Here is a 21,675-nt window from a genome sequence, read left to right as displayed (position 1 = left end):
AGAGAGAGAAAAGGGGAGGGGAGGGGAGGGGAGGAGGGATAGTAGACAATAGGACAGACAGCAGAATACATCAGACACTAGAAAGGCAATATGTCAATCAATGGAAGGGTAACTGATGTGATACAGCAATTTGTATACGGGGTAAAAGCGGGAGTTCATAATCCACTTGAATCAAACCGTGTAATATGATGTATTAAGAACTATGTAATGTTATGAACGACCAATAAAAAAAAAATAAATAAATAAATAAATAAATAAAACAAATTAAAAAATTTTTTAAAAATACCTTTAGGAATTTAGTGTTAATATATGATAATGTTAATTTTGAAAAGTATATTCTTAAACATCAGTTATAAAACTGTTAAAGTTTTAGCTAAACAGGCCATTATAATGTATTATTTTTAATACTAGTGCACAAATAATGAATTGACCTTTGAAATAAAAAGTAGGAATTAAATATAAAAAAAAAATGTACTTTTGTTCAGTTTATGTTCTGTTTTGGAACACATATTAGCTTTAATCCAAGAATCAATATTCTAAAAATTTAACATTTATTTTATTGTAAATTATCATGCAACACTTGTCAATAAATTTATTTAATTTTACAATTCTCTAAAGCTAATAAAAATCAGAGAACTCACTGTTTATAAATGTTGTACTTATGTATGCATGTTGCCAGAATATATTAGCATACTGGTGTTAGTCTTTTTCTACGGTGTCAACTGTGCATTTTAGTAAAACCATATTCTGATACAAACAAATTAGGAAACCCAAAGTACTAAAGAATTTAAGAAAATCTAAATTTTACAAAATGTAATTGCTTAAACAGTGAAGAACGGAAGTTCAGGCGTTAATGAATGAGTTCAGAGTTATAAAGTCTATTACATATTTCCTAAAAATCTTGTGACCTAGAAAAGGTGTTTTTAATTACAAATTTATATCATATACAACTTTGGATAATACATTCAAAACCTTCAAAAATTGACATTCATTTGAAATATAAATTAACATAATTTATATTATAATAAAAGAAGCAATATACACACACACAACACATACTGAAAAGACCAACAGATGCGAAAGAATGTATCAGGTTTATTAAAGAAAATAACCTATAACTTATTGGCTACAGAATTATACTGCTAAGCTATTTCAAAGTATGCAATGAATTCTCGAAATTTAGAAATACTATGAATGATAGAAAAAGTTGAAAACCCTCCAATGTTTTTGTAATCAAAGAAACTATGACTAATAAGCTTAAACATATATGTATATATTGCCAATATATACATGTTCATCAGTGGAAAACTATGATTTTAAAATCTATACCATAAACACTAATTTTTGCTAACTTATAGGATAACAATGCACAATGCAGGTAGAAAGTATGAAAAATACAACAGACACGAGTATGGCAGTATGCAAAAAAGTGGATGTAAAACCAATGTGAATCTGCAATATGTATACGGGGTAAAAATGGGAGTTCATAATCTGCTTGAATCAAATGTATGAAATATGATATGTCAAGAGCTTTGTAATGTTTTGAACAACTAATAATAAAAAAGAAAGTATGAAAAATAGTTAAAAATAAAGAAACTTCATCAAAATTTGGAGCAAGTATAGTTTATAAATAAATAGAATCATGATTACACAGTTATTTAATTCTTATCATCTAGAGAATAAGGCATAAAGGGAAATATGCAATTTACCTATTCTCAGCTCTTGATAAAAGGAACCTTGAGTTGTACAAAAAAGTGAAGGTAGAGAAACAGTATGACTCACAAGTTTAGGAAGATAAACTAGACATTTGTGTTAGCATGCATAAATTTCCCAGATTATTAAACTCAAGAATTATCTTTGATACATTAATTTCCTTGTCTATCATATTCATTCCAAGCCTTGTAAATTTTATTCCAGCAATTCTATTCCATTTTATTTAAATGCTACTTCTCTCATTTCTGTGTCTGCTATTATTGATGAGAGATGATTGCCTTCTTTCTGAAACACCTGAATATTTATTTTCCTACCTCTTTCCCAAAGAAATAAACATGAAATTGCCTGTATAGAACAGTTACATAGTAAGAGTAAGAAAATGTTTGGGAAATGTCCATTCAAGACCTTAAACTTCTTCGTGTGTCTGAATTCAATGAATTAAAACCAGAGCCTTCGTCTCTGGCAATGGTTGCAGCATGTTTCCCTAAAAAGCACTCTGCATCCAAGAACCGAAGGAACATATGATTTCCTTGAATGTGTGCTATAACTTTTGTGATCTATTTCCTTTTTATGTTCTATTCCTTTCACCCAGTTGATCTGCTGAAATCTTTTATGTATTGTCTTTGTTTTTGATGGCTGCTTCCACTGAAATTTGGTATTTCAAATTATTGAGGAGTGTGATGGTGTGTTTAGATGCATGTTGGTAGTGTTAAAAATATTAAAAATGACATTATTTACAATGAATAAAATTCTAAAAGATGAGATATATAAAACTCAGAATCAAGAAAAATATTTCACACCTGGGAAAATCTGAATTTGTAATAAGAATAACAACAATTAAAATAAACTCTTGCATCTAACCAATCAAATGAGTGACCAAAGGGAGCACTTTGGATGTGCCTAAGTCTAAAGTTTACTATATCTGTGAATCACTGCCATGTGAGCAATTAAGATTTGTCTAAGGTAATTCTTTTGATTTACCATCCACAATATAAATCCTTTCCAAGGTCTTTACCAATTATCTTGGTATTTGATTCTGTAAGTTCTTTTTATGATTTAGAATTGCTAAATATGTATGTGGAAAGTGGCTTATTCATAGTCCATGCTCACAACTATGAATCTTATATTTCCCTGACCATATAAAAACATCAGGGAACTTAAAAAATCAGCTGAAAGGTCAGTAATCTTTGAATAAAATTGTTCTTTGTTAATGAACACTATGTTTTTTTTTTTTTTTTTTTTTGCAGTACTGAAGACTGTAGTTTTGTTTTTAAATGAAGGGAAAGAGAAAAGAAGAAGAAATTTATGAAAGAAATCTAGAAGTTTCTGATTGAAGAATGGTATGATTATCTACTTTAAAAAATCAGAATCCATGATCATAAGAAACATAAATTATATTGTTTTTTAGTCATGCTACTTGGATATAGACACATGAACCTACATACATGGAATACATCATGGAAGACATTAGGAGAATGGAGGAGAACTTAATTTTCCTCTACTTTCTTTATAAAGGAAATCTATTTTTATTAGTCTTACTGCAATCCAAGCAGATTTAAAGGATTCATTTTGCAAAGAAGAAGGTAAAAACATACTCTGGTGTCAGTTTAACCTCAAATGGAGAAAGCCAGAAAGATTTAAGAAATATTTCATTGTTAGTTGTTTCTTCCCCTCTTCTTCTAGAACAGAGATAATATCAAGTAGCATTTCCTGCATTGCACAGTTCACCTAAGACATGCTTCTAATATAAATGACAGTTGAAAGATTAGAAATGATTTGGAACTCAGTTTTACATTTCCCTTGTCTCTTGGCCTTTGGCACTGTGGAGAAATGACATTCAAAATTTTCTGCACTGCTTTCCCACAGCAGCTAGCAAAATCCTGTACTTACTTTGCCCTGACAATCTGTCAGAGCAGGATTAGTTTAAATTCCTCTTGCCTCTTTTTTGACGCACAATTGAACACAAATGATCTTTATCCCCTGATGATAAGACTTTAAGAAAAGTTTCTTTCTTGACATATTAACATAAACACTGTACAGAAAACTTAAATAATAACATAAGTATTGTTTATTCACAAGGGTCCTCTCCTCATATGTGTTACCTTCCAATATTTAATGCAAATGCTAGAAGATTATGATAAATTCATACTATCTCCAACATATGTTCCCATTCATGAGTAATCTAAAAGCAGGAAATATTACTGAAGAGAAATCTTATTGAAGAACTCTAATGTATCCTAAATATATATTTATTAGAGCTACTTCTCAGGTGTTATTAAAGGCTCCCAGTGAAAGAAAGAAACATAGATATCAAATGTGCTAGGATTTATTTCATGCCTATGATTTTTCAGATGAAAATGTATTCCACTGTTTCTTCAGATCAATCCATGTCTAAATTGGGAGTGTGGATCAGGAAGTTTCAAGCATCAAAGAATCTTGGCTAAAGGAAAATTATAATTGATTCTGAATCATGTGGGGGATGATTGATAGATTCAGAGCGGTGCTGGAAATCCTTATTTGGGCTTAAGATGGAGAGAGAAGATCCAGGATACAGAGGAGGGAATAAAGAAGGAAGCGAGCTCTGAAGATGGCCCTACACTGGGGTGAGGCAGCAAAAGTGAGGATAAAAGATCAGAGATCCTAGAAGACCACTTCACCCTTTTCTGTTGGTGACCTCAAGTTTTAGCACTAACTTAACAGTTGTTTGCAAATTATGTAATTTACTTTGGACAAACGAACCTCGCTGTCTCCTCTGCTGAATTTAATAACATTTTTTTTTTATTTTAAATTTGTAATTTCAAATATAACTTCATTGGGTAAAGTCTGATATAAGTGACATAATTGAAGCTTAGATGCCTTTATTAGATATTCATTATGAGACTATAACATGGACTAGCAAGTGCTTTAATTTAGATTTTGAATGTCCCTAAAAGTTTGGTCTCTAGCCTGTGGCATGATAGGGACGTAGGGGAACATTTAAGAATTGGGCACTGGGAGGCCTTGGAGGAAATTAGGTCAGGGGCATATTGGGACTCTGGCCCCTTGTCTTTGCTTCATGGCTACCCAGAGGTGAGTAGCTCCTTTGCCATGTGCTCCCAGCATGATAAACAGGAGGACTGTTACAAGCCCAGTAGCTATCAAGTCAAGTCACCATGGACTGAAAGCTCTGAAACTCTGAAAAAAATAAACCTTTCCTCCTTATAAATTAATTATCTGAGATATTATGCCACAATAGCAGAAAGCTGACTGGTACACCATGTTCAACAAAATGTATAGTGTGTATTGAATGCATTTCACATTAACTACACATTTTTTAGTCTACATATCTATTATTCACAGTTTTTGAGGGGGGAGAAAGGCAAAAATCAATTCTCTACCACAATAAAGGCACCCCATGATATTTTTAAATTACAAGGAACGGAGAGTTATAAAATACATGGAAAATGTTGATAGTTATCTGTAAAATAGTTTTTGACTTAAAGAAACATCTATTCCCTACACTACCTTCTTTATCTAGAGCTGTGGAGGAATGAAACTAACAGCCAAGGAGGCTTTTTAAAAAGCATCAATAAGGTCAAGTGTGGTGGCACATGCCTGAATCCCAGCAGCCTGGGAGGCTGAGACAGGAGGATCACAAGTTCAAAGCCAACCTCAGCAACTCAGCAAGACCCTGTCTCTAAATAAAAAATATACAAAAAGGTTAGGGATGTGTCTCAGTTGTTAAGTGCCCCTGGATTCGATCTCCAGTATCAAATAAATAAATCAATAGATAAATTATAAAATATATAAATAATACCATAAAAACTACAATAAATAGTCTAAGAAAATTCAAAAGTTATATTATAATACATACATTATATTAATCTTACAGAATTAGTTTATTTGGTGTCAAATCAAGAAAATAGTGTTTAATTTAAGAAATTATTCTATAGGAAATTATACCTATGCAATATATGATAGAAATAAATAAGTATAAAAATAAACAGAGCAAGACCTAAAAGACACGTTTCATACATAATTATTTATAGAAGGCATATGGTAAACACATTGAAAAGAAATGGTTTTCTTTAGATTTCCTACTTATTCTGATAAGAAATGTCAAAAATATAAAAACAATTATTTGCTATGGGGCTAAAAAGTAGAAAAATAGACATAATAACTGTTAGCTACATGTATAAGAGTAAATTTCATTCTGCACTTAATGTCACTTATTTCAAAACTTTTTAATAGGTTGGAACAAATATAAAGCTACAAATAAATGTTCATCACTTACCTCTCTTAATGTTTCTGCTTGTACTCGTGGACTTATCTGAAGCACATGGGCAATGTCCTTCACATTTGACTGAGATATGCTTTCCTAAGACACATGCCTGATATTCTAGCTTGCACTGTATAAAAAGAGAAAAATACTTAAATCAAATACACCTAGTATCAGCAGAAAGTCAGGAAATATTTAGAAAGAAAAAAGTAAGTTGTTATGCATTTAATTTGAAAATCTTTCTACATATATCTCCAATACTAAGGTGCACTTTTACACACTCATATATTATTTATTATTTTATGAAAGAGCGGGAATGCAGTTACCTTGGTCATTGTGGAGAACAGTCACTAGGGAATAAAGCAGTCTAAAAAGCTATTCCTAGTTTGTCAGGTCGGTTGAATGAACCAATTTTAGAACTTCAGAATCAAATGGACAGAGAGATGACTTAACTCAGAACATCTTGAGTTCCCCTTTAATATATTATTGGTTTTAGTTGCTTGTTTATATTTGAACTCTGTTATTGGATGCTAAGTTTGGACATGGCAACTGGATAAATCACTGACATGCACATTACTGAATGACAAAAGATGTCAAAATCAATTCATGAGTGAGGTACTTAGGAAACACTACTGTGGTTACTTGTGACTTAAAACTAAGATACCACAACAGTCAAATACACATACACACACATGTACACATAGACACAGGGCAAGTATACATAATTATGTATAAAATTTTAAAAATGAATATAATCTTTACATGAGTACATATTTATGAGATGGCATGTATATGTATACAGTTCATACATTTTTTGGCATGATGACCTTTTTAGACACATTCTTGTTTTACTAATAAGAGAATAGGATACCATTCTTGAGTGCTTATATTACCATAGCATTAGAAATTGTTATGAAAGTGACAATAGTCTACTTAAATTTCGTTATACATGTTATGGGAAAAGATAAGTGAAAGATGCAGGACAAAGAGCATGACTCCTGAATTTGGATCTCATGACTGCCATTTCCTAACTGTGGCAGTTAGGACTAGTTTCACAAATGCTCTCATCTCAATTGTCACATATGATAATTGGGATAATAGCACTGAATCTCCAGTGTTCTAAGAAATCAGACAAGTAATTTTTCCTAATGCATTAGCTATCCTGAACCAGAATCTAAGCCAATGTTAATAAAAGCTGCCTGGAATTAAAATAAAATAATAAATATATCATGCACATGAGTCTGTTTATATATTAATTTAGTTTTGATTTGATGTGGTTTGATTTTCTTTGTAAACATTATTCTTTGAAGAATTTTAAGCCTGAGTATTTTTAATTCCTTCTTAAGAGAAATTTTTTTAACTTCACATTTGACAGGCTTTAAAAAATCCTAAACCTACACCATATTTTAAGGAGCAATAATTGTCTTCCTAGTCTAAAAGAAATAGATCTTCCTAATTCTGAAGTAATATGATTTCTTTAGTGGCACTCTCATAATTTACTCAGAGCAAATTATTTTAAAATTAAATAAAGTAGACTTTCTGGCTCCCATAGGCACATGCCCCCATGACTAATTTAATTTAGATTCAGCTGATATCAAGAAGTACCGAATGCTCTAAACAAGTAATCAGATTACTCACATTCTACAACATTTTATTTATTCTTTGTCAAATAACTCTTCAGTGGACAAGCAAAATTCTTGAATACCCCTGCAACAAATGATTAAAAATTGAAGATGTTTTTTAGCAGATTATTGGCTCTTTTAGATGAATAACCCTTTCAAAAGTAATTCAGTGTTTCAAAAACTGAAAAAATGATTTCCTCATGTAAAAGCATGACGGACTTTAAGGGCAATTAAAAATGCCCAACAGCTAATTAAAATAGAAATAAATATTTAAGCAATTAGGAGGGCTTAATGAAAGCCAAATGACTTGCTTGAAACTTTGAGACTTTTCAGACTTAATATTCTTTACTGTAACTTCTCTTATTATTTCAGCACCCTGGACATGGTCATATGAAAATTTGGACTCATGACTTAATTTAAGGAAAACTCAAAGGCAATTTTGACTGGTTTATGAGCAGACAAAAGTAAAAGTCAATATTAATTACAGCTTATGATTTATTTTTTTAGTACTGGGACCTGAAGCAAGGGGTGTTCTGAGCTACAACCCAGCCCTTTTTCCTTCCTACCTTTCTAACTTACTTTCATTTTTTTTTTTTTATTTTTAACAGGGTCTCAATAAATTGTTGACCATGGCCTTGAACTTGTGATCCTTCTGCCTCAAACTCCAAATTTGTGGGAATTTCAGGCATGCATTTTCGTGTTGGGTGCTAATACTGGATTTTCCCATTTGAAATGACACATCCCTTTGAAGATGCTCTATGTCAGATTTATTTTGTTTTCACATAAAAAATGAGAAAGTATAATATTTGAACACAAAAATATAAAATTTGGTTAATTATAAAGAAGAATCATTTTCTGATTGAGGGTTAATAATTCAATTTTTAGATATTCTTAGGCACTAAAAATGTAATTTATAAGAAGAGTATAATATTTATTAAAATTAATTAAATTTTATTTATAAAGTTTCACTTTTCAGCAAACTTTCTTTGGCATAATTACCACTAAATGTTTCAATGCTGTCCTTAAGATTGTGGGATGTGATAAAATCATAGCTTCACAGAATGTCACTTTACCAATGAAACAATTTTTTTTTCATTAGAATGAGTCTATTGAACAACTTTTTCTCTATGCACATAGGTAAAGAGCAAAATAATCAGAGATTATACCCTGTTTATATAATCGTATGAATTTAGCTTCCAGTTATTAAAAAAAACCACTTTGCTTTATTTACTTATGAATCAATTTTGGAAATAAAAATTATTTATGAAGACTTTTACTTAAAAGATATTAGGATATTAAAATTCTATTTTAAAAGATGCTACCTTTAAATATTTTTAGCTATATTCACTGACTACAATTCTAATTTATAATGTTCAATTTACTTAACTATCACAAAGCTGAAATATTTATCAAGGTATAAGTGAGCTAAAATATCACATAAAGGGCATGCTCATTAGTCTATAATTACCAAAAAATGCAAATAATGTAGAGAAAGGCATGATTAATGCATCTCTGATTAAGACCCTAAGTACTCAGAGCACTTATGTTATGCATTATTGTGGAGAGTAAGGCTGCAAAATGATTTTGACACAATTCACAGAAAGTTACTTTATAGTCATTTGTTTAATAGCAGCATCAAACAGAAGAAAATATGATATTACAATAAGAGAAATCTGCAGCATACAGAAAAGATTCTAACTCTCAGGTGCATTAGACACCGGGAAAGGCTGCTGTTACCATTTTCCAAGATCACCATTGCCCTGGCAGATGGTTTAGACCTGAAGTCCTCAGCTGGGGACAAGTCCTCTCTCCCTGACTAGGAACATCTGGAGACACTTGGTTGCTACAATTAGGGTCAGAGGGTAGACAGGTTACTGCTGGCATCTATTAAGGAGGACTGACAGGCTTCTACACATTCTGCAGCTCATTGGACAGTCCCCCCATCCTCCCACAATACACACACACTGCCAGGACAAAGGATTATCTGGCCTCAAATATTGATAATGCAAGGATTGAAATGCCCAAATAAGACACTGTTTTACTTCAAGACAATGAAAGGATTAACTAAACACTCAAGAACTTGTTCATATGTCTCTTAGAAAAATTTTGTTTGGTATTCACCAAGGTAATCCATATAAAATAAAAACAATGGTATAAACACTCTATCATCTACAGGTACCTAATTATTCAGAGAGTACAAATCAGCTCAAACAACAAACTACACAGTTAAGGGCCACCTGCTTTCATCAAGGCATTGCTATAACTCAAACACCATGCTGAGCAATTTGATGCATTACTTCCTGATAATTCAAATAACATAAGCATATTTTTTTCCAATAGAACTACAAGTTTGGAAAGCTTATGCAACTCATCAAATGTATATATTGCTGCAAGGGGATTCAAGCACTATTTTATAGTTCTTCTGATGTAAAAGGATTGCATAATTATTAATAGGTAAGGAATAGTAACAATATTAATTTTCTCATTTTACCAATAAAAACTTTTAGCCAAATGAGAAAGCAAATTGAGAAATAAGGAAGGTCATGTATCATATCATGTATCATATTTCCATTTTAATCATTCTTGAACTAATATTATCTCTCCAATGTCCTCACGTAGCAATATCGTAGACATGATCTGAACTCTAGTGAAAGATTTCATCACACTCTGTTACAGCTTTCCTTTTCCCGGCAAAGCTCCTCCACTTGTGTTCTTGGGATATCCATCTTGGTGTTCCCCATGCAAAGTCAACCAGAGGAGGAAAGGAGGACTTGATTCAGTCTTAAAATCATTCACTCAATCAAAATATACTATTTACACACAAGTATTAAAATTATATAACATAAACACAAGCAGGGAGTTCAACATAGCAACAACAACATTAAAAATACCCTGCTATCTAGTATAGATTACAACATGATTTTCTGTGTGTATAAACTCTTCTTTTCGTCAAGGAATAACACCCACCTTACTTGTGGTAAACTTTCCCTTGTCCACCTGAAATTTCATTTTGAGGATCTAATTTTGATGTTATAAAATATTGTAATACATCATACTGAGTAAAGCAAATGGCTCTCACCAATGTGGGTGGATATCATCCAATCCACTGGATAGCACATGATAGAATTTGCTCTCTGAGACATCCATCTTCTCAAACTAGCAACATTGGTAGTCCTGCTTCTCAGTTTTCCTGATCTAGGGATGGCTGATAAACTCCCATAGGTTCAAAGACCTGCTCACTAGATAAAGCTCCCTAGGACTATTGTGTGTTTCCACAAGGCTCATTGTCTCCAGCAGGGAAGAAAACCTGCTGACTTTGCTCATTTTCTCCAAAATGTAGTATCCTTACTGCATTTTGGTATAGGCTAGTCTATGTTCTACACTCAGACCTTTACCTTGGTCCTTTCTATAAGGTAAACCAAGAAGCTGGTGAGAAAGCCATCTAGCATGCTGTGCCATATTCCCTACCTTTGGGATTGCCACCAACCTAATGAACTCTTTAAGGTGAAAATGTCTGTTTACACTTTTTGCTTTTTTCCAGTAATGCTGTTGGTATCCCATTTGGTCATGTGACTCTGGTTCCATTATCACGTCCTCTGAAACTAATCTGGGTCATGAGTTCCTGTGGACAGTCTGCAATCTGACAATACTGTACCTATTATCACCAAATCTACTAAATAAGGTAATGATCAGCAAGGTGTTTCATGATCTTCCATTCTCCCTGTCATCTACAAGAATCTGATATTGTTTAGATGAGGTTAGTCTCTGAAGTCATATACTCAAAAAGATTTCTGATTCTACCTCCCACACTTCCACATAGTTCACACACCATTTGATGGTTGAATATTGTTCCAAAAGAGGGCATGTATGTTCTTGTACTTATTCAGGATTTTTTTGCTACTTCTCCTAAGAGCAGCCATAAGCTGATATCTGGTTGTTGTGACTCTCCATGTGGCAGGCTGTTCAAGAGAATCTTAGGGATTTAAACTCAGTTCTAGATCTGAGTCTCCTGGTAGTGGTTCAGACAGGCCAATGTTTGGGAATATAATTGGTCTCTCTAGTTTCCACAGAATGCCTTTGTTGCTCCTGCATTATACCCTTATGAATAAAATGTTTGGTTGACTTATGCCTCAGGAGTGGTCTGAGTCCTTCAGTTGTTTTGAGAAACACTACCAGTAGATCAGATACCCCTCATTTAACAGGAGATCTCTCTTAAATGAATCCATTCTTGGTTACATATTTATAGATGGGATAACTGAGTCATTATTTATGGCTACCTTTCAGGGAGTTCTTCATGTACAGGAAGTATCCAACCAGAAAAATTGATATAAGAAGGCATTCGGGTCAGGTGAATCTCTGGGTAAATTATTTTGGAAGCTGTGACCTTAAGGCCTCTTGTAGATCAAGTTGTGAGATCTATGCAATCATGAATGCATCCTGATATATATATATATATATATATATATATATATATATATATATATATATATATATATAATCCTCATGTCAGGTAGAAAAGGCAGGTGGAAGCTCAAGGAACTACCAACTACCTGAACTTCTATAGTATATTTTGATTGTTTACAGAATTTGTTAAGGTCGTTGGCTCTTGAATCTGGAGAGAGATTGTGGGAAAACATGTAATTTGTCTATGAATGAACTGTAAATAGTATGACAGCCACATCTTTTTGTGTTCATTTTATAATTCATATTATTACAAGTTTATAAAGTACATATTATTTATAGCATACCATTTTCCTTGTTTAGAAAAATGATTCCTTTTTATATTAATTTTTAAATTAAATCTTTATAGCAAATTATCCTCATTACTTATATAGCATATTAATACATACCATATGTGCACTCCATTATATAAAATATTTTGTTATATTATTAGTTTTATAACATGCATGTTTTTATTCATGTTGATACAAAATATTATTATCCTTGCTCTTTACCAGTTCTCTGTCCTTAATAATATATTAAACATCTTTATGCTTCAGACTACCTTTGAAATGTAGATAAAACAAATGAATATATCTTTTAGAATTCTTAAAGGAATAAATTAATGCATATAAAATTAACACATTAATTTAAATTGTTAATGTTGTATAAATAACCTAGAACGCTGATTTAAGTATATTAGGCATTCACAAGATGTTAGTTTTTTTAGATTCTTTTGTTGTTGTTGATATGAGTTGTGCATCTTTGACAAAAGAAATGAGCTTTTCCAAAGGGAATGTATGTACATTGATTTTTGAACTTACTAGAAATTCTGTGAATACATTAGCTAGAATAACTAATACCAACAGAATAAGAATGGAACATGCTACTGGTATCGGTGCACATTGGATAACCTATTTACCTTCTAAACTGGGCTTCATCTCCAGCATTGCTGCTTCTCAGTTCCCTGTCTCCTAGGGATTCCTTTCAGTTATCTGCATTTTGAGGATCACTATCCAATATGTCTTACAAGTTTGCTTTGAAGGTTAAATTATAACATGTAAAATACTTAGAATATTACCAGATATCATTGCCCAATTATTTTAGCAATTTATACCTAATGCTACTTGAGAATACTTTTGCTATAATTAGTATACACCTATTGTCATTATTATTATACTTCTCTAAAGAATATATATTTTCAAGACTATTCTGTATGTTTTAAAATTTTGAGAAACTAATCTCTTATAAACCATGTGAAATATTATAAAAGATGATGTTTTATTTAAGGGGCAAATATTTTACTATTTAAGAAATAAAATTTAATACAAAAATTCCATGAGTGCATGCATGTAGTATAAATCCTTTCTTTTGGTGGTGCATAAGATATTGGCAACATAAGATATTGGCACTCCATATCTCTATTCTAAGAAGGCTGAAGAAATCCAGGTTAAAATTTCCTTACGCTCTACTAAGGTTTTTAATTTTTTTTTTCACAGACAAAAAAACTATATGTAACTTTCTACCTACTAGTGAAAATGCCTAAGATTGTCTTAATTGGGACTAATGCAAGAAGGTACATTAAACACGACTTAGCCAGAACAATAAGGCAAATTAATGAAGTAAAAGACATTAAATATAGGAAAGGAAGAGATACATCTGCCTTTTTTTCATATAGAGAAAAACTGGATATTCAGAAAGTTCTGAGATCACTAGAAATAGTAAGTAAACGTAGAAAAGTGGCAACATATAAGATCAGTATAGAAAAAGAACTATATGACAACATATTAAAAACAATTAAAAATAAAAATTCAATTCACAATAGCACTAATAAAATTACTTAGTTTTAAATTCAACAAAAAACATTATAGGCCTCTATTCAGAAAAAGACTAAACATTAATTGTGAATTCTAACTAAATGAAGAGATGTGTGGAGTTGACAGTTCAACTTTTGGCATATATTAATTTTCTTTGAATTTACCTATGTATTCAATAAAATCCAAATCATAATTCTGGCTGATTCTTTATAGAAACTGACAAACTGAATCTGAAATTCATACATAAATACAAAGGACAACCACCAAAACAATATTAAAAATATTAAAAACATTATAGGCCTCTATTCAGAAAAAGACTAAACATTAATTGTGAATTCTAACTAAATGAAGAGATGTATGGAGTTGACAATTCAACTTTTGGCATATATTAATTTTCTTTGAATTTACCTATGTATTCAATAAAATCCAAATCATAATTCTGGCTGATTCTTTTAGAAACTGACAAACTGAATCTGAAATTCATACATAAATACAAAGGACAACCACCAAAACAATATTAAAAATGTTATAGGTTTGGATGTAAAGTGTTCCCCAAAAGTTCCTGTCAATGCAGAAACATTCAGAGATAAAATGATTGCCTTATTAGATGGAAACCAGAGACCTTTCATCTTAGTTTGAATGAGCCTAACTGGGTGGCAACTGCAGGCAGGTGGAGTATGGCTGGACAGTTGGGTCACAGAGGGTGTGCCCTGGGGTAGCTCATCCTGCAGCCTCTTTCTCCTCTCCCTCCCTCTTTCTCATCTTCTCCACCTGCCATGAACTGAGCAGCCTTCCTCTGTGGGGCCCTTCATCTATGATAGCCAAATCTAAGAACTGAGACCTCTGAAAACCATGAGTCCCAAACCAACTTTTTCCTCCTCAAGTTGTTCTTGTCAGTTTTTTTTTTTTTTTTTAATCACAGGGACACAAAGGCCGACTAAAACAGCCCCTGAATTCAAAAGTTAGGATAAAGATATAAAAAACTTAGGTACATGGTACAAGCCTAAAAAAAATAGTCCACTGAAACAAAGTAGAGACAGAAACACAACAATACTTCTAGGGCCATTTTGTTTTTGACACAAGTACCAAAGAAATCCAGTGAGGCAAGGTGCTACATAGGAAGATCCAGCAGTCAGTTACCTCTTATAAAACAAAGTTCAACCATGTACTAAAAGTAATAATTATGCATCAGATGTAAGTTTACAAGTTAAAATGTTAAAAATTTGGGGAGAAAACGTAGAAAATTTCATTTCTGTAGAAAGTAATAACTATAAAAAATGATAAATTAGACTTACTATGTAAAAATCCTAGAAAATACAATTTTGAAAATTGCTATGATATCTTAGGCTTTAAGAGAAGAAGAAATGACTCCCTAGGTTTAAAAGCCATATATTGCTATCGTTTTTAATGTGTCAAATAGATACACTTACCACAATAATTGTGTGTATTAATGTAGAAAAATAAATACCAATAATAAAAAAGTTTTGGAAAAGTGTATCTGCTTCAAGTTCACATTTAAAAATGGAAAAGCTGCTTAGAGAATGAGTGACACTGGTCAAATTACCTCATTTCTCATTTATAAAAGAGAAATAATATATCGAAATTATTTCATACATAGTGGCTTACACATAAGAAAATTACAAGCTTGAAAATGTATCAAGATATAAATTTAGATGCATCATGAAAAGTTCAGATACATGTTTAAATATACACACACATATATTCATATTTGTGTATATGAACTTATGAAAGTCAGTGTAATAAAAGGTCATGCATTATCATAATGAAAATGAAAACACAAGTTATTATAAATGGAAGACAAAAAATATAAAAAATTGGGCACTGCAGAACATGCCCGATGTCCCAGCCACATGAGAGGCTATCTGTGGTGGGAGAATTACTTTGGTTCAGGTGTTTAGGGCCAGTCTTGGCAACATAGTGAGAACGTGTCTCAAAAAAAAAAAAAAAAAAAGTTAAGACAAAAAATAGCCCCCCAAATACAGGGCATCCCTTGCTTTGACTACTATGCTCACCTCATCCCTACATCTAGACCAAGGTCTAGGGTTATCATACTAAAGTTTTCTGGCACAACACACATGTTCTTTTGGAAGCCTCTCTTTGATGGTGCCATCGTCATTGCTGAAGTGATGGTCACTCAGGGATTTAAGGCAAAAAGGCAGAAAATGATATTTGACATAACACTGTCAAATAATTTATTACAACTTAATAAGGGAGGGTTTCAGAATATTGAATTTGACAGTTTTTCATTGCTCATATATGTCAAACTCCTTACCTGAATGGATGGCAACACATTTATTTCCCCCAGTGTGCTGTGAAATTGGCAAGTGAGTAAATAAAACAAGTAGATCAACATTGTTAAGGTTTAGATATTATAGATGATCAACATTTCAAATATGAGTGTGTGAAAAGACACATGGATTGTCTAGCTTCTCATTTTTCTAAGGAATCATGTCAAAGAACTAAGTAAACTAATAGAATTTCATAAACCTTAGAATAATATCAATGTAGTTTTTAAAAGGCCATTTTGATACAAAGTGGCTCATACATAAGAAGATTACAAGCTTAAAAATGTTATGTATCTAAGAAATAAAAAAAAATGTATCAAGATATAAATTTGTCCTAACCTCATCAGGGTTAATATACTAACTCAAGAGTCTTGATCAGGCCATGAAGGTAAGTCTATGTTAAGGTTAAAGAGAAAGGTATAAAATAATTCATGCCTGGAGGGGAAGGGCAGGTGAGTTATAAAGGTGAACAGAGCAGAGCATGAACCCTGAAAAAGGAGTATGCTCACTCAGTACCTCAGCAACTGTCTTCCAAGATGCTCACCATCCTGAAATGTACCAGACTTCCTAGTGTAATATGATCATGGAAATTAAGTTGAATCTCTTGAGCATAAGTTTTAGAAATGGAATTTGAATAATAAAATAACAATAAAACAATAAAATAATAATAACAAATAAAATAAAGCAAGGCATTCCATTGTCACAGAAAGGCTATGTGGAATTATTTGTTAATGAAAAGATAAAAGAATCCTTTATTTAACAATACAAGCAGTTGGTTTAATATATTAATTCTTTCATAAACTGTTTTTCATTTTTACTTTCAAACTTAATTTTATTATGTATCCTTTTCCTTTCTCAAAGAGAAAAGTCATTAATGGCTATAAATTATCATTTCCCTTACCTTTATGTGTAAATTGAAATACACTAATGATGAAATAACACAATATATAGATCATGAAATGTTCTATATATTCAAATCATTAATATGAACAGAAAATAAACCCAGGATTGAAGACAAAAAATAGTTAGAATTTATTTATACTCTATATTTCTCTACAAAATATTTAATCATTATAATTCACAGATTTTTTCTAAGTCTACTGACAAAAAAATCATCTTTCACTTCTAACTTGATAATGATATTTAACAAAAACATGAAATATTTACAGACAAGTGCATATTGTTTAGATTCTCCTGAAGGAGTGATTTTTTGATTGACAACAATAAAACATTACACTTTTTCCTTCAACTGAAGCCACACCATGCTGCACTCTTTGGGTTCCTAAGTGACTTCAAACCCTGTATTTCTGTCAGAAGTTTATGCTACATCAATGACACGTTTTGCTTCCTAAAATCTCTTCGGTCAACTAAAATCGTAGTCATATAATTTAATTAAATATGACAAATCTGATCAAATACCAGTGTAAAAAAGAGGGCTGAGTTGCTATTAAAACAATGTTAAATGTCTCAAGCACAGCACAAATGAGCTTCACAACAAAAAGTTCATATTTAAATAAATGAATGGGTGTGAGATCATTCTAAAGCACCCGGGATAGGGTTTTAGAAATATTAAATAATGTTCTACGCCTCAGGCTGTTTTGCTAGTGCCTTTTAGCTTCCTGTTCCCATTTTAAATGGATCCAGGAAGTCATATTTTTTCCCAGTAACTGCAGAAAAAAAAGAATATATCTTTGTGTTTCATGATGTCTTCAGAGGTAAGGATAGGGAGTTCTGGAATCTAAATCAGTGTTAAGGACAGGACAGCTTTTCTCAACATTAGAACTATCCTCAGCTATAGAGGTTTATCTCACAGAACATGACATCAGACGAGGGACCCTTGCCAGGATGGCCCTTGTCATCCTGTTCCATTCCTTTTAAATATGAGATTTTATGATGAATTTCATGTGTATTTTTTTTCATGTTCAGTGCTTTTATGAGAGCTTATCCCAGTAACTTATCATGCTGATGTGCTGGAGGTGTGACCTCAATCCAGTTGGCATACCTAAACCAAAAGTCAAACTGCGGCTATGCTGAAAAGCAGTTTAAATAGAAATAGTACCCTGCATTTCCAAATATTGATTTTCCTACCATAAAATGATCTCGGCTGGAAGTATTTAGAGGAAGGAAGGTGGGACAATTAAATCCTAAATACTAATAGATTCAACATAGCAAACTTTAATGTTGAAGTGTCAGGAATCATCTACCTTTCAAAATGCACATATAGTAACTCTGTTACCAAAATTATTAACCATTAAAAGTTAAGTAAAAATGGGCCTAATAATGGAAAAGTAAATGACAAAAAGAATAAAACATCATAGAATGTTGAAATTTAAAGTGGAATATTATATTAGAATATAATATAAATACTTATTTAATGCTGTTATTGTGTTATTATTCTAGTATATAACAAATATATACATATATATATACACACACACACATATACGTATACATATGTATACGTATAGTTCTCAACCATAGTTACATTTAAACGTTACCTGGGGAGCATGTAAAGTTTATATGTGTGCGGTCTTATCTTGAACCATTTATGCAAATTCTCTGCAGCTAGGTTGAGAACTCCAGTATAAAATGGATAAGCTTTCCATTTGTTTTCCTTCAATGCAGGTGCACACACACATAGGCAATTTCAAAAGCAAATCTCATTTCTAGGGAATTCACCATGATTTAGTTCACCTGTCCAGCACTGCATGACTAAATATGATAGAAAGAGTTTAAAATCATCCACTGTTGTCCTCAGGGAATTCATATTTTGGATGTTCTGCTCAGTTCTAAAACATTAGTATCATTTATTGACTTATGCTTACAACAAATGTTATACACAATTTACATAAGAAAACAACAAATAAAACCAAGGTCTAACACAGATTCCATACTGGGGAAAAATTTCTCTCTCTTAACAAAGCTTAACATACAATCAAAATAGACTTTGCCTGAAGCAAAGAAACAAAGACCTTCATTTTTGTGTCAATTTCAAGAATGAGTACCTCTCAAATAAACTTGAACAGTTAAATTTTCATTTTTTTCTGACATTGCTGAATTTTTAAAATTTCAACAATCATTGGCTCTTTTAAAAAGACTAAGCATTCTTCCCACAAAAGTCAATAATTTCTCTTAAGAGTAATAAAAGATGATATTACAAAAATATTTCTAATAAAAATCACAAATGTTCCAATATTTTTTGAACCTATATTTTCATAGTTTTTTATCTGTTCATTTGTCTTGTAGTGTATGAAGTTTTTATTTTGCTGAGTCTCTACAAAAGCTAACAAGTTTGAGTTTGAACTCTGATCAAATAATATTCAAATTGGTCATATTGTGAAAAAAAAAAACAGACATTTTTAAAAAGTATGCCCTAGTCTTGTCATTTAACTGAAATAAATAAACTTGGGGGGCGTCCAAAATACAGAAACATGAATAAGAATGAAACTGATATTCCAACCTGCCTATAGTGTCTGACATCCAGGACTCAAAGTATCTATCTTCTGGACAACTTGTACCATCTCAGGGCTACTCAGCTTCCAGATTAATAATGTCATTGGGGGGCCTCAGTTGACCATCAGAGTCAGCATGGGATCTGGAGCTCACCATTACCATGAAATAAATAACAAGCCCCAAGAGTTGTTCAAACATAGTGATTGTTGGAAAACATAAAATGACCTTTTCAAGAAGGCATGCCTCTGTGATCTTTGGTCTTGATCTAATTTAAATAGCCTAGGGCAATACTTTCTCTTTAAGGGGGAAAAAAAAAAACCCTGGAAGTCCTAATTTGAATTTCAATAACAACAAACTTAAAAACAGTAACAAGAATTTAATATAATTTCTTGTGAGGCTAAGAGTTCTGTTTAATTTTATTGTTTTATGCAATTCCCCTTTCCTGGTGTCAGTGAAAACAATTAAGAGCAGAATGGGTGGTTCAAAGTGCAAAAGTGGCCAAGTTAAATTTGTATGGGCAACAATAAAGATGATGATTTGAGGTTTCTGAAGAGCCATGTATTCATTCTAATCATATTTTTTAATCTTCCTATATAAATAAAGCATTTACTGAAAATGACACATGTAAATAAATATCAAATATAGATTATGTTGAAAATCAATTTTAGGAACAACATTGATAGAAACACTTTATTTGTAAGCTAAGGTTTCACTGTGTGCCTAGTACACATGGAGAACAATGGAGTACCGTATGGAACTGGAAATATACAAGAATGAATTTACTTAACCACAAATGAATTTATGAGGACTGTGTTTAAATACTTAATGACATAGTGATCATCATTTTTGAGTTCTTTATATACCCCAGATATTAGTGCCCTATCTGATATGCAAGTGATAAAAATTTGCTCCCAAACTGTATGCTGTCTATACACATCACTGATATTGTTTCTTTAGCTGAGAAGAAGCTTTTTAGTTTGAATCTATCCCATTTATTAATTCTTGATTCTAATTCTTGCACTATAGGAGTCTTGTTAAGGAAGTAGGAGCCTAATCTGATATGATGGAGATTTGGGCCTACTTTTTCTTCTAGTAGATGCAGGGTCTCTGGTTTAATTCCTAGGTCCTTGATCCACTTTGAGTTGAGTTTTGTGCATGGTGAGAGATAGGGGTTTAATTTCATTTTGTTGCATATGGATTTCCAGTTTTCCCAGCCCTATTTGTTGAAGAGGCTATCTTTTCTCCAGTGTATATTTTTGGTGCCTCTGTCTAATGAAAGATAACTGTAATTATATGGGCTTGTCTCTGTGTCCTCTATTCTGTACCATTGGTCTACCAGTCTATTTTGTAGCCAATACCATGCTGTTTTTGTTACTATTCCTCCATAGTATAGTTTAAGGTCTGGTATAGTGATGCCACGTGCTTCATTCTTCTTGCTAAGAATTACTTTAGCTATTCTGGGTCTGGTTTTCCAGATGAATTTCATGACTGCTTTTCCTCTTTCTATGAGGAATGTCATTGGAATTTTGAACTAAATCTGTATAATGCAATTTAATTGCAATTTAATGCAACTTAATTACATTAAATCTGTATAATGCTTTTGGTAGTATGGTTATCTTGATAATATTAATTCTGCCTATCCAAGAACAAGGGACTTGCCTAGTATGTGTGAGGCACTGAATTTGATCCCTAGCACCACATAAAACTAAATAAACAAAATAAAGGTTAAAAAAATAGGGATCATCAAACAAATCCTCCAACATAGTCTCAGACCTATAGAAATCATCTATGATGGCAAATTGGTGTAAAGGCAAAATCAAGTTATAAGAAAAAGGACTATCCTAAAAGCAGTTCCAAACAGATACGATTAGCACTTTCTAGGGATAATGACATCTTTGGCACAAACATATCAGCACTTTTGGAATATATACTGTATTTCTAAAGCAAAGAAATACATAGAGTTGTCTTAGCTGAATTCCAGAAAAAAATCATTCAATAAATCCACTGATTCAATTCATTCAGCCATCAATTTTCGTAAAGTTAGGATTAAAATTTATTTCCCACGT

General features: G+C 32.1%; 1 protein-coding gene across 5 annotated transcripts in view; it reads right to left on the bottom strand.

Moving 5' to 3' along the window:
• The window catches only part of Spock3 (SPARC (osteonectin), cwcv and kazal like domains proteoglycan 3), a 412,435-nt gene that overhangs the window by 107,996 nt on the left and 282,764 nt on the right, over positions 1-21,675 (bottom strand). For all 5 annotated transcript variants that reach the window (XM_077792628.1, XM_077792629.1, XM_077792627.1 and 2 more), the window contains one exon: positions 5,987-6,101. In XM_077792628.1, the coding sequence (XP_077648754.1) occupies positions 5,987-6,101 (115 nt within the window). The remainder of the gene's footprint in view (positions 1-5,986; positions 6,102-21,675) is intronic.

Source organism: Urocitellus parryii, chromosome 14 (genome assembly GCF_045843805.1).
Source record: "Urocitellus parryii isolate mUroPar1 chromosome 14, mUroPar1.hap1, whole genome shotgun sequence".
Taxonomy (NCBI): Eukaryota; Metazoa; Chordata; class Mammalia; order Rodentia; family Sciuridae; genus Urocitellus; species Urocitellus parryii.
This window is presented reverse-complemented; position numbering and strand designations above follow the sequence as displayed.